Source organism: Cicer arietinum, chromosome 1 (assembly GCF_000331145.2).
Source record: "Cicer arietinum cultivar CDC Frontier isolate Library 1 chromosome 1, Cicar.CDCFrontier_v2.0, whole genome shotgun sequence".
NCBI classification, from domain to species: domain Eukaryota; kingdom Viridiplantae; phylum Streptophyta; class Magnoliopsida; order Fabales; family Fabaceae; genus Cicer; species Cicer arietinum.
The window spans coordinates 17,827,408-17,844,539 of record NC_021160.2 but is presented as its reverse complement, the minus strand read 5'-3'; the positions used below and the strand labels follow the sequence as shown (position 1 = coordinate 17,844,539).

At 28.5% G+C, this 17,132-nt stretch overlaps 1 protein-coding gene across 1 annotated transcript; it reads left to right on the top strand.

Moving 5' to 3' along the window:
• The first annotated feature begins 3,153 nt into the window (after positions 1-3,153).
• On the top strand, positions 3,154-5,842 carry LOC101491709 (uncharacterized). The gene is made up of 4 exons (XM_004488112.2): positions 3,154-3,170; positions 4,013-4,085; positions 4,996-5,178; positions 5,543-5,842. Exons 1-4 carry the CDS (start codon positions 3,154-3,156, stop codon positions 5,840-5,842), a joined length of 573 nt encoding a protein of 190 aa, XP_004488169.2.
• The last annotated feature ends 11,290 nt before the right edge of the window (positions 5,843-17,132 follow it).

The window sequence follows — 17,132 nt, the reverse complement described above, 5'->3', positions numbered from 1 at the left end:
TATATTTACCTTGAGCAACACAATATGTACCAAAATATTTTTGTTAACGTGTTATGAAGACCCATCAACACTCCTTACATGTCCCGTGCACTTATCACTTTATAAATTGCTAATAGCCATTATACATAACAAAATAATATATTCTAAACATATTTCCTATCGATCTTAATGAAAACATATGCAAAATGAAATTATTATTAAAATTATTAAACTGGTAAAATATTGTTGGTGTTTGTGAAGCTTCTCCTCTTTGGTTGTTGTTCGATCTGAAACATCCAACCCTCATTTTTCATGTCACCTATCCATCTCTTTTGATGTAGTAGTGCACTATGAATTCCACACTAAATTGACACAAATTCCATTACATAAAAACTTTTAGATCTTCAAATGTCTCTCACAAATAATGACGGACATCAACCTTTTTTATGGCCAATTATCATGTCAGTTTCAATTCTTAACACTGCTCCAAATACTCATATTAAATAACATGTGACAAACATAATATTTTTAAAAATTAAATTCAAATAAAGAATAAATAAAATTGACATATAATTGTTATTACAATCAATATTTAATGTGATTAATGTAATGTATTATTTTTTACATTAAAATATTATATATATGTTAAATATTTAATATACTTTATAAAATGTTTGTGTTTGATTTTTTATATTTTTTAATTAAAAAAGTGTACAATCATTGGAATAATGCAAATTTAAAAACAAACAATCAATAGAGTATTATGAATTATGATCAAGGATACTATTGGAAGATATTTATTATCAATTCATTGAAATAGCATAAGTTTTCTTGTTTTTTTTTTTTTTAGCTCAAATTTGTTACAGCCACCATTAATTGTATTTAAATGTAATTATAGAGTGTTATTTGAGAATTGTATTAATGGTTAAATACACGTGAGAATGTTATATTAAAATTTGAATTAGAAAATATATGTAATTTTTTATGAAAGAAATTAGAGTTAAATAAATTTTTGGTTATATAAATATTTATATTTTGTTCTTAAATTTTTGGTTATAAAAATTTTCTTCAAAAAATGGTCCCGTAGATATTTAGAATGCGTACTATTTATATTTTTGAATGAATTTTTGCAAGCATATTTAGAACATTATAAGAATCTCTCATAAAAATTTATAATTTTTTTAAAGATGAATTAAATATGAATTTTTAATGGCCAAAAAGCTTAAAAAATAGTTTTTAATTAATCTCTTGTTAAAAAATTTAAATTTTTGTAAAAGAAATTTTTATAATGTCTTAAACATGACTGTAAAATAATCTTTCAAAAAAATTATAAAAATACACATAAGTTGACTTAAAATAAAGGGTCAAATAGTCTTTAAGTCTTAATTCAACTGAAAACATATTTAATCATAAAATTTATGGTGAGATAATGGTACTTTTAGTCCATATTATAGAGAAGACTTTAAGATTCAATGAACACTTGGACAAAATAATTTACATTTATTTCTAATAGTATTAAAATTAAAGTAAAAGTATTTGTGGTCAAGATATTGAAGAATGACTCTTTGGCAGCCATGAGTTGCAATTGGAGCAATTAAATTGAAAAATTACATTTTTCCTACCCAATATTTTTTTCTACAATGCATCTGAAGAAACAACCCTTAATTAGGTATTTAAACATTTTTATTTTTTACAGGCAATGAAGGCAATCACTTGCATGAAGGCAATGTTTGTGTTGATTGACTTGCTAAATTGAGCATTTCATTTAATAAGAGATTGAGAGAGTTTTTTTTTTTTTTTTTGACTTACTCTTTATCTAGTATTTATTTAGTGGACTCTATGAGAATCCAATTCTTAATAGTTTAATGTCATAGTTGTTGTTGTTTGTTATTTATTTATTTATTTTATATCTCTTTGATAAGAAAAAAGTAATTAACCTATTACAAATTGTGTGTCTTTTTGTCTGTATTACGAATCATATTTTATTATATAAAATTAAAATTAAAGTTGTATTACGTTTAGTATTGTCGTACATTTATCATTATTTTTCAATGAAGGTTGTGGTGCCCGAATGTCACTCAAATTGACACATGTACAATTTTAATTATAAAATAAGTTTACTTTTTTATATATTATATAGATATAAAATTAAAATTGTATTATCTCATCTATTGCAGTGTATTTATTATTTTTCTTTATGAATGGTCATGTGATTTTTTTTAGTAATTATGTTTCATTTAAATATTTTTTAATTATAATCTCATTTTAAAATTCATCTCATTTGATATATCTCGTCCTTACATATTACATTATCAATCAATTATAGATGTACGTAACATTTAAAATCAACTATTATAAAAAATTACAATTGTAAAATTATTTTAAAAAAAGTTATACATGTGGTCCTCTTTTTTTCCATTGCCGATCTAACATTTTGAAATCAACAAATAAAAATATGTAATTTCCTCATATTTCAAAATTACATATGTAAGTTACAACATAATGGTGGCATGCAATGCTTTTTCTGGATTGGTCCTTTTAGTGTAAAATAAAGATTCTTAAAGTTCTTCTTCCTCTTTTTCATCATCTTATATATATATATATATATATATAAACTAACAAAAATCTCAAATTGAAGAATAATTGTGAAAATTATATTTTATAAAAATATTCATTAAAAAAAAAGACCCTAAATTGAAATTATTTAAGGATCTTGAAAACTATTCAAGTTTTACTATAATTAAAAAAAAAATATTTATTAGAATAGTACAAAAAAAAATATTTATTATATGTTGATTTGATTGGAGTTTTTTTATTAAAATAACATTTATTTTTTCAGTAACAAAACGAAATAGTCATTTAACCGCTACACAAAATAATGTTTAATGAAAATAGCATTATTACATAGCATTAATGATTTAAAATTTATTTTAAAATATTAATGATGCACTATTTTAAGCGAGAGAAACAAATTCAAGTGAATCACATTTACTATGAATGAGATAAATTATTGTGCTATATAGCTATGAAAGGTCATAGTGAGAATTTATTGCTAAAGGTTTAAATATGTTTTTGGTCTATGTCAATATAATAGTTTTCAGTTCTGATAAATTTTTTTATTTGGATTTCATCCCTGCAATATTAGAAAACTTTTTTTTTTGTCCTTAACGTTAAATGGGCATTACACAAACGTGAGTTGACAAAGAGAAATATGTTTTTTGTCACTGCAAATATAACAATGTTCAGTTTTAGTCTCTATAAATTTTTTTTGTTTGAACTTCATTATATTCATCACCATCAATCACAAACTCAAAAAGTGAGTGTCATCATCTTCATCAATCCAACAATCCATATTTTCCTCACTCAACTCAATCTTTTTCCCTTCATTATTAATATCTCACCTAACCCTATTTTTTTTTATCAATAACTTTATCTCCAACCTCATCTTTTTCCTTTATTATCTCAAAAAAATATCAACCTCATATTTGAAAATTAATTATTTAAAGGATTAACAAAATAGAAAATTAACTTGTAAAGACATAAAAAGGATTTTATTTTTATTTTTATTTTTATTTTATACTACCCAATTTTTCAAACATCTCTTGTTGAATCGTATTCTTAGGATTTGAGGGGGTTAAGGATGCACATAAGATGTTTGATAAAATGCATGACATAAATGTTGTTTTTTTTTACTGTTTTGATTTATGGGCATTTGAGAGTCGGTGATGTTGCGAGAGATTTCAAGGTGTTTAATGATATGGTTCAACGGGATGTTCTAGCTTGGAACACAATGATTAATCCTCATCTTTGAAAATTAACTATTTAAAGGTTTAACAAAATAGAAAGTTACCCCGTAAAGACTTAAAAAAGATTATTATTATTATTATTTTTTATATTACTCAGTTGTGCAAACGTCTCTTGTCGATTCGTATTCGAAGGTTTTAAGGGGGTTATGGGATGCACATAAGGTGTTTGATGAAATATCTGACATAAATGTTGTTTCTTTTATTGTTTTGGTTTCTGGATATTTTAGAGCTGGTGATGTTGCGAGTGGTTTGAATGTGTTTAATGAAATGGTTCAACGAGATGTTCCGGCTTGGAACGCGGTGATTAATCCCTGTCTTTGAAAATTAACTATTTAAAGGATTAACATAATATAAAGTTAACCCGTAAAGACTTAAAAATGATGATGATTATTTTTTTATATTACTTAGTTGTACAAACGTCTCTTATCGATTTGTATTCGAAGGTTGTTAAATGTAATTCAAATTGATTTGTAATATGGTTAGAAGTTGTAATATGGTTAGAAGTTAGAATATAGTTAGAAGTTTGTTAAATTTGTTGTAACTGGTTTAGTAAAAAAAACTGCTTCTATAAAAGCCTTCAAAACCAAGAACAATTATAATTCTTGATTGATTATTCTCCAGAATGTTAATTAATCTCTGTTTTCTGAACTTTCTATTTTTCTTCTTTTTTCTTCTCAATTTCACTTTCTCTCAAATATACAACCTGTTCTAACAATTGGTATCAAGAGCTTGGGTTCTAAACCTTGGGAAACACGAGTGCAAGTGTGAGGGAGGAATCAAAAATTGGGAAACACAAGTGTGAGTGAAAGAAAGAAAGAAAGAAGACATGAATGGAGGAGGGTTTCCATTGAATATGCCAATTCTGGGTGGAATGCATCAATGAAGTCATTGTTGGGAGCTCAAGAAGTGTTTGAGATTGTCCAAGAAGATTATGAACAACTGGGAGTGAATCCTATAGAAAGACAACAAGCAACTTTCAAAGATTTGCAAGAAAAGAGATTATAAGGCATTGTTTTACATCCATCAAAGTGTGGATTCAAACAATTTTGAAAATGTATCTACATCAAAAGAGGCATGGGATACCTTGGGGAAGTATTACACATGTGGTTAAAAAACCAAGAAGATCAAACTTCAAATGCTAAGAAAAAAGTATGAGTTACTACAAATGGAGAATAATGAGAATGTGACTGACTATTTCAATCGAGTGCAGACAATCACTAATCAGATGAAAGCCAATGGAGAAGTGATGATTGAGGTGGTGATCGTTGAAAAGATTATAAGGACACTAACACAAAGATACAATCACATAGTGGTGGCAATTGAAGAATCAAAGAATCTTGATACAATGAAGTTGGAAGATCTGCAAAGCTCCCTAGAAGCTCATGAATTAAGGGTAAAAGAGATAGATGAGGCACACACACAAACACAAGCACTCAAGCCCATATTAGCAAGAAGTCCAATCAAGATGGAGTAAAAAACAAGAAGTGGAATGGCAAGTTAAAATGGCATCAGAAACAAAATCAAGATGGGGAGGCTGAAGATTCAAGAATTCAGTAAAACAATGATAATAAAAGTAAGAAATCGTCTGGAAAAAAGAAGTTTGACTATAAGAGGATCCAATGTTATAATTGTAAAAAATATGAGAATTTTGCAAATGAAAGCAGATCCAAGAAAGTAAAAAGGGAAGATGCTGAAGCTCAACTGACCTAGGCAGACAATTTTGACTCAGATGAAGTGTTACTGATGGCTTCTACAAGCATGGAGGAGGTGAAAAGGGAAATCATATTGCAGACGACAACACAATAACAGCTGAAGGAGTTGGCAAGATCTTGATTCAAATAAGGGATGGAAAAAAATATTTCATATGTGATGTGTTGTATGTGCCAAATATGAAGAACAATCTGTTAAGCCTTGAACAATTGTTGGAGAAAGGATACTCTATGAATATGGAGAATGAAAAAATTAAGATGTTTGATAGTGCAAATAGGCTTATCTTGAAGGAACCACTGTCCAAGAACAGAACCTTCAAGATTGAGATCCAGATCAATGAAAATTAGTGTCTTGCTGCATAAATCAGGAAGGAAGACTAGCTGTGGCACCAGAGGTTTGGACATCTGAATTTTAGAAATCTTCAAATGTTGTAGAGTAGTGATATAGTGATAGGAATTCAGAAAATTCAAGTGCTAAAGGAGATATGTGAAGAATGTTGTTAAGCCAAGCAATATAGGAATTCATTTAAATCAGAATTACCAACTAGACCCTTAAGAACGATGAAGGTGATTTTTTCTGATGTTTATGGTCCATTTAAAGAAACTTCAATAGGAGGTAATTGCTACTTTGTATCATTCATTGATGATTTTACAAAGAAAATATGGATATATCTAATCAAGAGAAAGAGTGAAATGCTTGAGATACTTAAAAAATTCAAGAGAATGGCTGAAAAACAAAGTGGCTTTAGTATGAAAATCATCAGGACAGATGGAGGAGGAGAATATAATTCTCATGAATTCCTTGATATTTGTGAAAAAGAAGGGATGTTGCATGAAGTGACTGCACCTTACACTCCCCAACATAATGACACTGCTGAAAGGAGAAACATAACTATAGTGAACATAGCCATGAGCATGTTGAAGGGGAAGAAAATGCCTCATAGATTATGGGGGAAGCAATATCAACTCCAGTGTACATTTTAAATAGGTGTCCAACCAAGAGATTGGGCACAAGGACACCTGGAGAAGCTTGGATGGAAGAAAGCCATTTGTGAATCATTTGAGAGTGTTTGACTCATTGTGCTTCAGGCATGTGCCAACTCAAAACAGGAGGAAGCTTGATGACAGGGCTGGACAAATGGTGTTGTTGGGTTATGATGCCAATGAGGTTTACAAGTTATATGATCCAAACAAGAACAAGGTGGTGATAAGTAGGGACATACTAGTGGATGAATCAAGAGGTTGGGACTGGACAATGAATGCAGCCAGCCCAGACATACCAACCAGACCAGCCAACAGTGCAGTAACAATTGAACTAGTTGAGGACCAGCCAACAGATGCAGTAAATCAGCCAACTTCTGAACCTGTGAGGAGATCTGCAAGAGCTAGGCAGCCTTCAGTCATATTGCAGCCATATGAAGTAACATCAGACTCAACCATCAATGCAGATGGAGAATTAATTCATTTGCCTTGCTTGCTGAATCAGAATCAATAAGTGATGAAGAAACATTGACTGATCCTAGATGGATAACATCAATGGATGAGGAGCTCAAAGCCATAGAAAAGAACAAGACATGAGAGCTGATGACCCTGCTAGTGACCAAGAGACCAATTGATGTGAAATGGGACTATAAACTAAAATTGAAGCCTGATGGGCAAGTTGCCAAGTACAAGGCCAGACTTGTAGCAAATGGATTCTTGCAAATACATGGACTGGATTATGATGAAGTGTGGCCCCAGTAGCTAGAATTGAAATAGTAAGGATGATAGTTTCAATGGTCAGTTACAAAGGTTGGTCTATGCATCAGCTAGATGTCAAATCAACATTCCTCAATGGATCACTAGATGAAGAGGTGTATGTGAAACAACCACTTGGATATGTGAAAATAGGCAAAGAAGATCATGTGTACAAATTGAAGAAAACCTTATCTGGCCTGAAGCAAGCTCCTAGGGCTTGGAACAAGGGTTGACAGATTCCTCATAGAGCAACAATTTGAAAAGTGTGTGAATGAGCATGTAGTTTATGTCAAGAAGGGAGCAACATCACCTGCATTGCTAATATGCCTTTATGTTGATGATTTGCTGTTGACTGGTAGTGATGAAGTAAAAATCAAGGAGTCCAAAATCAGAATGGAGAAGGAATTTGAGATGACTGATTTGGGCATGCTAGCATATTTCTTTGGCATTGAGTTTGAAACCAAGAAAATGGAATTTTTATGCATAAAAAAAGTATGCAAGTGATGTATTAAAAAGGTTTAAAATGCAAGAATGCAATGGAAGCAACACCCCATCAAAATCAGGGTTGGTGTTGTCCAAAGAGGGTAATGATGAGCTGATTGATCCTACAACCTTCAAGCAAATTGTAGGATCCCTGAGGTACTTGTGCAACACTAGACCAAATATCTCATATATTATTATGTTGATTAGTAGGTACATGGAAAAGCCCAGGACATCAAACTACATGGCAACAAAAAGAATCTTGAGATACATAAAGGAGACCATTGAGCTTGGCCTGTTGTACCCAACAAATCTGAATGACGTTGAAGCTGAACTTATTGGCTTAACTGGTGTTGATTAGTGTGGAAATATGGATATAGAAAGAGTACCACAGGCTATGTATTTACAATCAATAACTCATCAATCGCATGGTGTTCAAGGAAGCAAAGCATAGTAGCATTGTCCACATGTGAAGCTGAATATGTGGCTGCATCCATGGGAGCATGTCAAGCTATGTGGCTGGTAGAGTTAATGGCAGAACTGGGACTGAGAAGCAATGATGTAGTGAATATGAAGATAGATAATAAATCAGTTATAGACCTAGCAAGACATCCACGTGTTCATGGAAGGAGCAAGCACATAGAAACGAGATTTCATTTCCTAAGGGATCAAGTAATGAAGGGCAACATAAAGTTGGAACACTGCAATACAAATGATCAAAAGGCTGACATCTTAACCAAAAGCTTGAGGACAGTGAAGTTCCAAGAGATGAAGAACAAACTTGAATTAACAACAAATTGAATCACTTTGAATTAGGGAGCATGTTAAATGTAATTCAAATTGATTTATAATATGGTTAGAAGTTGTGATATGGTTAGAAGTTATCATATATTTAGAAGTTTGTTAAGTTTGTTGTAACTGATTTAGTAAAAAAAAAACAACTTTTATACTTCAAAACCAAAAACAATCATAATGCTTGATTGATTATTCTCCAGACTGTTAATCATTATATGTGTTTTGAACTTTCTATTTTTCTTCTTTTTTTTCTTCTCAATTTCAATTCCTCTCAAATATACAACATGTTCTAACAAAGGTTTTGAGGGATTTATGGGATGCACAGAAGGTGTTTGATGAATTGTCTGACATAAATGTTGTTACTTTTACTGCTTTAGTTTATGGGTATTTGAGAGTTGGTGATGTTGGGAGTGGTTTGAAGGTGTTTGATGAAATGGTTGAACTAGATATTTCGGCTTGGAACGTGGTGATTAACCTTTATCTCTGAAAATTAACTATTTAAAGGATTAACAAAATAGAAAATTAACGCATAAAGGTTTAAAAATGATTTTTTTTTATAAAAAAATAGTTGGAAAGTATGAGGCTGGAGGTAAAGTTATTGATAGAAAAAATTGGGTTAGGTGAGGTATGAATAATGAACGGAAAGAGATTGAGTTGGGTGGAGGAAAATATGGATTGTTGGGTTGATAAAACTCACTTTATGGGTTTGTGATTGATAGTAATGAATTCGATGAAGTCTAAAAAAAGAATTTATATGGACTAAAACTTAAGAGTGTTATCATGGACTACTATATTTCCTACACATAATTGCTCATAAATCTTAGAATATAATTTTGCTGCCTTTGATTTTTTTAAAGATTTTTTCAATGTTTATTTGTTTTTAACCATTCAATTTTTAAATTAAATAGTCTTCGTAATTTGAAATTTAACCAAAAAATAAATATAATTTAATCAATAATTATTTTAATCAAAATTCGAATTCTCTAAAAAAAAAAATAAAATAATATGTGAAGAACCAAAATTCGTTAAGTCACTTGATTAAGGTTTTATCAATACTATTCTTTATTAATAAACAATTATTGTGATTCTTTCTTGAGGAGATTGCATAAATGAAAATGACACATTGACAAAACATAAAGCTGAAAAAGTTTTACATCAACATTGTGCAAATCCGCTTTCATTTCATATTTCTCAATTTAAACACTCACCCAAAATTATCTTGTTTCAACTTTCATATTTTATTTTATTTGTTCTATGATTTATTTATTCTTTTAATTCTTTCTCCGCATTTTTTAATTAAATTTCATCACTAATTTTTTCTCTTTTTCCAAATTTGAAACTTTCATCATTTTCCTTTGGCAATCACCAAATTTTACCGACAAAAGTCTCAAAATAACTCATTCACAACATATGACAAGTTGTCATTACAAAAATGAACTCTCATATATATATATAAATTTTTATTGAAACAAATTTTAAAATAATTATTAAATACGAGACAAGATATCTCTTATAAGATTGAATTATTATATATTTAAAATAATTTTTTACTCTTAAAATTTTTAAAATAATTATGATACTCGAAATAAATTATTATTTATTAAATTAAACTATAATACACATAATAGATTTTTATTAAAAAAAAATTAAATCATTATTATGCACTTGATTTACAAAATTGTCTCTACAATTATTCTAATATGCACTTATTTAAAATAAAATATGAATATTTACTATTTAAGTTGTATTTGGGAATGACCCGTGATGGGTTGTGTTATTCCATTTAGTTAATCTCTTGAGAGGTCCTTCCCTATGATGATGTATAAATACAAGAGAGGAATTATTCGAACTAATTCCCCTAGAATGGATAACAAACTATGAAAAATTTCACCAGGACAGAAGCCCAATACAATCCCAAGAAGCCACCTTGAGGAGATCCACTAACAAGACAATAAAAACAATTTTCAAAAAACTAGATGAAGGATCAAGTTCGGCCTCTCCTATTTTTCAAACTATGATGATACAACCAATACTTAAAGAAGATTGGTGTCTTATTCATGATGTCACTGCTAAAGAAGAATCGATCTATATTGCCAAGATAGATGGCCATTTTATTTGGGACGTAGATCCTAGTAAGTGCGACCCAGGATGTGACTGTTGGATGCATTATAACGATATTGACAAAGATATCATCCTCCTTAAAAGAAAAGGGACGTGCAGACCATCTCCTCCACCATGTAGAAAACCAGATCCAGACAACGGTCTATAAGTATGAATTTTACACTTTAACTAATTCTTTAATGACTCATTTTCGTAAATACAACAAAAAAAATTAAAGTGTAAAAATATTATAGTTATATTACTATTGTTTCCATATTTATGTTGTTCATGTTAAAAATTTACTAAATTAATAAATTCTTTAGTGAGAAATTATTTTCAAACTAGTATATTATAATTATTTTTAGTTTTTAGAAGATTTACAAAATTATTAAATTTGACTAATTAATTAGTGAGAGATATTTGGTCATGTTATGAATTGTATGTTTGAAAGACTTAATTGGTTACTCATTTTAAAATCAACGTGAAAAAATTAAATTGTGAAAAAAAATTGTTAATAGTATATTATAACTATTCTTATTTTTATGTTAACAATATTTTAAAAAAAATGTACTGATTTTAACTAATTTTTTAGTGATAACATTGATCCTTGTATGATATTTATAATAAGCTCACACCATGTAGAAAACCAGATCCAGACAACGGTCTATAAGTATGAATTTTACACTTTAACTAATTCTTTAATGACTCATTTTCGTAAATACAACAAAAAAAATTAAAGTGTAAAAATATTATAGTTATATTACTATTGTTTCCATATTTATGTTGTTCATGTTAAAAATTTACTAAATTAATAAATTCTTTAGTGAGAAATTATTTTCAAACTAGTATATTATAATTATTTTTAGTTTTTAGAAGATTTACAAAATTATTAAATTTGACTAATTAATTAGTGAGAGATATTTGGTCATGTTATGAATTGTATGTTTGAAAGACTTAATTGGTTACTCATTTTAAAATCAACGTGAAAAAATTAAATTGTGAAAAAAAATTGTTAATAGTATATTATAACTATTCTTAATTTTATGTTAACAATATTTTAAAAAAATGTACTGATTTTAACTAATTTTTTAGTGATAACATTGATCCTTGTATGATATTTATAATAAGCTCAAATCACTCTACTATAATTATCCTCACTTTTATATAAATTAGGGATACATTTTACCTTGTATATGAACTATATGTTCCAATACTTTCTCTAGTGATTTTTTTATATAAAATATAATGTAAAAAATAAAAGTTTGTAAAAAAATTATTATTATGGTATTATAACTTTTTTCATATCGACGACTATAAAAAATAATTAATTTTAAATAATTCTTTCATGTGTGATTTTTATAAAAAAAAAAAAGTTGTATACGATAATTATTTTAATTTTTTATTTAGAAGATAGAAAAAAAATATGATCTTTAATTAATTGATTAGTGATATATATTTATCTCATATCTGAATTGTATACTTTAATATATTATTGTTAATATATATTATAATTGTAGTTGGATTCCAATGTTTTATAGCCTATAGCATAAATTTTTTGTTAATCTTGATTATTGTATTTAGACTAAAATATAAGCTAACCACGACGTCGTACATAATTTTTATTGTTGACTTTATATTTTTGAGTGACAAAGTTGTATAAATTTTCACAACATGAAACTAAAAGTAGGAACTTTGTATACAGTTTTTTTCTTAACATTATGTTTCCTAAAGAAAATAAATCATGTCAATTTAGAGAGATCGAGAGATAAGTAAAATTTAATTAAGAATCATTTCAGTTATGATTTATACTCAAGTTCTCATAAATAATTTGTTTATAACTAAAACTAATTGAACACTTAAAGTCAATAACTTTGTTTTATATTTATATATATATATATATATATATATATATATATATATATATATAAAGTTAAATATCACTCGTGTTTCTTTAACTTAATTTTAATTAACGTTTTAGTTATTTAATTTTTTTTTTCGATTTGATCTTTTATTTCAATTTTAAGTGACAATTTGATTTTTTATGTTTTAAAATGTCCACAATGTTATCTTTTTTTTTTTTTACAAAAATTCATCAAAATTTTTAAATAAAATCTATATTATATTATTCAACATAATACGAATTTCATCAAATTTGTAACTTAAATCATCAAATCAACTTGTATTTTCATTCTTTATTTGATGTTGTTAGAGTCAAAAATATGAGTTTATTTAATGATTTATGTTATGAATTTGATGAAATTGCATTATATTGAGGATGATAATTAATTTTATGGGTTTTGTTTGAAATTTTTGATGAGTTTTTTTAAATTTTTACAAACAAAAAAAATATGATAATATTGTTGATATTTTAAAACATATAAGATCAAATTGTCACTTAAAATTAAAATAATGGATCAAATCATGTAAAAAAAAAAGATAAAAGACTAAAGTATTAATTGAAATTAAGTTAAGGGACTACATGTGATATTTAACCTATATATAATGATTTGACAATAGAATTATTCGATTGGTGATAATTAAAAGAAAATTACTAATGTCTATTGAGGGTACTTGTTTAAAAAATTAAAAGAAAACTTGTCTTTAAAAACACAATTTTTAAAGTTTAAAGCAATGAAATCACATTTTCCAAGATGTTATTATTATATTTGGTTTTTCTATTAACTTAAAATAAATTATATTTTTCCATCTCATGAGATTAGGATACACACTCACAATCGTAAATGTACATCATGAAAAGTACATCGAATCTCACATTCTTACTATTCATCATTTCTAGAAGGCTATGGATCCTACTATTAGGACCAGTACGATATAATATAATTACTTTATGCCATATATTTTTATATGTGATTTACGTTTACTGTGAAAATCCACCTGACCTGAGTCTAAAAGATACATTTTATGGCTACCATAAAATTGTTATCATACTGTGTTATTATATTCATTTAATTGATAGGTATGTATATATCCATATTCATGCTATGTTGTGTTGCTATTCATCAAATCCTCATGTATATGGCCACGTTGTTTATTGATATAGCCATCAGGGCTGAGAATAAACATTTCCCTTCCCTTCATTAGTATAGGGCTCCTAATTAGGGAGAGTTCCATTTGTTTGTAGTATAAAATGAATTTTGAAAAATTGTAATGGTATTTTTAATTTTTTACATTTTAATCACTGTAAAATTTATTTATACTTTTTTTTTTGCCTAAAATACTTAAATTATAATATTATTCTCATAATTTTGCTACACATTTCACTCTAAATCTATTTTTTTTTTTTGCATCTCCTCTCTACTCCCACCATGACTCTACTTCCACCATCACTGTGATCGCGACATTAACCTACCAAGCGCCACCACCAGCCACCAACGGCGACTTTGAGACCTTTCTCCTTTTGATTCTCTGAATCACGCAATCTATCACAATAAGAAAACAATTGTGAGGGCCAAAAGCCATCACAAAGGGCAAAAAGCAGCCACAAAGGGGCTATTTGTGGCGGCCTAAGGCAGCCACAAATAAGCTGGTCACAAACTTTTGTGAGGGCTTTTGCAGCTACAAAGTTTGTAAAACACGTTGGCATTTGTGAGGTCTTTTGCAGCCACAAAAGATTGTTTTTGTGAGGGCCTTTGCAGCCACAAATGTACCTCCAGATTAAAAAATAAATATTTTGTGAGGGCTTAGGCCGCCACAAAATATTACGTATATTAAAAAATTATTTTTTTTAAATTCAAAATTAATACTGTATTATATTATTATATATAATAAATTAATATAAATTTAAATTGTAATAAAATTATAATTATAAGTAAATTAAAATTATAATTAAATTTAAAATATAATATCATTATAAATTAAATTTAATGTCTAATAAACTAATCTGAATATAATTAAAAATTTAAATTAAATTTAAAATAAAATATTTAAATTATAATTATAATTAAAGATTAATTTAAATTACAAATAGAAAAAAATTAAAATTAAAATTAAAATTAAATTAAAATTTAAATAAAATTAAAATTAAAATTACATATTTAAATTAAAATAAATATTATATATAAAAATATAATATTAATAATAATTAAAGTAATTACCACAAAATCAAATAAAACATGCATTCCAAAATTAACAAATAATGTCTGAACAAAATTAAAATTAAAAATAAATTAAAATTTAAATAAAATTTAAATAAAATTAAAATTAAAATAAATATTATATATAAAAATATAAAATTAATAATAATTAAAGTAATTACCACAAAATCAAATAAAACATGCATTCCAAAATTAACAAATAATGTCTTACAAACCCAAAATTTATAAATAATGTCTTACAAACCCAAAATTAAACACACAATAATTAACTAAGACAACATAATTAATATGTGTTCATACAACCCAAAAATAAATTATGAAATTATTCAAATGACATCAATCCTCATAATAATTCCTCTGATCAGCTCCACTCACACCATCATTATTTCCTGCCATGCCCGACGAAAGAAGTCCCTCAAAAGTATTATTAATTTGTGTTGGAGGAGACATCATGGTTTGAAATTGAATTTCATCTTCAATGGCACCACCACTAGTCGAATGAGGAGCCCTAGCTGGTTGAGGTTGATTTAAATCTGGTCTGATCAACCCAGCTGTTGGCATAGTTGGTCGGTATGCAGTTTGATGATCTGGTTGAGGTTGAGGAATTTGATGTGAAGAGGACGGAACATACGGATAATTATGAAAATATTGTTGTTGTTGAAACATTGGCGGCTGCTGCTGTACTTGCTGGAAGGCAGAGTTCGGAGGATCCTGGTGTTGCTGTTGGAAATTTGGAGGCGGTTGCTGCTGCTGGGAGTATTGAGAGTAATTTTGTTGCTGCTGGAATAGTGGTTGTTGAGGCAAGTATTGAGGCCGAGGCGGGAACTGCTGATGAAACACAGGAGGAAATGAAAATTGTTGTTGTTGAAATTGTTGTTGTTGCTGCTGAAACTGCTGCTGCTGCTCTTGAAACTTTTGTTTCCACTCCTCATTCAATTTATCAATTGCGGCTTGTATCAGCTGTTGTGTCTTTTCTTCTTGCTCACTTGCCCATTGCTTCTTTAACTGGTCAAGATCATTATCTATCGACGGACGATGAGATCGATCCGTACTAGCATAAGAAGAAGACGTCTCAGTCTGAATATAGCCGGTTGGACCTTTCTTAAAGGTTGATGATAAACTACCGGCACCCAGCACACGCCCTTTGTACTTGCCACCACTGATGTGCATAAAACTTGCGGTCTCATATTGTTTCCGCTGCACTGGACCAGCTCGCTGAGCAGGAGGAAGAGTAGCTTGATGATCATCCCATTCTTTCATGATTTGTTGAAGTTGTTCCTATATTAAAAATAAAAAAATAAAATAGTTAATAATTAATATATAATAATTTATAGGTCTAATTAATATATAATAATTACCTGAATCATTTTTGATAATTCATCAGTATACTCATTTGTTTCAGGATTAACATGAAGATAGCGATGTATCTCAACCTGAGTGACCTCCCTTCCAAGTTGCTTTTCCTAAAATATAAAATTAATGTCAAGTTTATAAGTTGGTTAAATGTGATGATTAATTGAATATAAATTAATAGATATATATTATAAATAATAATAAATTACCATATAATATTAAATTTCTCCAGCAGACATGGAACCTCCCTTATGAGTACTGGTACCCCTCTCAGATGCTCTATTAGTCTTTGCTTTTTCTCTCTTCTGTTTGTAAGCATCTGTGTTCCATTGCCTCCACAAAGCAGTCCAAACATTTTCACCAATCCAATTAGGCCGTTTTTCCTCCCCCTTATTACGTGCGTAAGCCAACATAGATGAGAGACGCTTTGAAAAGCGATGGTCAAATGAAGCCAAAACTGCGGCATCATGCTCTCTTTTCCAAGTGCATTTGGTCTGTTGTTTGTTGAAATTTAAAAAATATTAAAAATATAATTAGTAATTCAGTAAATTAATCAAATGTATAAATAAATAGTAATTAAATAAATTAATCTAATGACTTACTTTGAAACAATGTAAAAACTGATCAACTTCCCTAATTTGAGGTGTCTTATCCTCTTTTATCTCACCCCAAGACAACCATGGTTTTTTATATTTCTCTTGTATGACTTCAGCAATTGCCTTTGCAGATGATTTAAAAGGAAGATATCTTCAAAGTTTATATGCAAATTAAATATAAAAATAAATTAATAAAATTAATAATGTATTTACATTGCAATAATAATGAAATATTTAATCAATCATAGTTTACATACCCATCTCCTTCTGGAATGATGACAATGCGGTTGTAGCAATCAACACATCCGGGATCCATTATTTCGTCTAAGGTATAAGGCTCTACTGGGACCTCCGGATATAGAGGAATAGCTCCACCACTAGTACCAATGGACGGCATCGGCATGAGAGATGGGTCATTAACAACACGTTTAGCAACTTTTTTCTTACCACGTGATGTTTTGG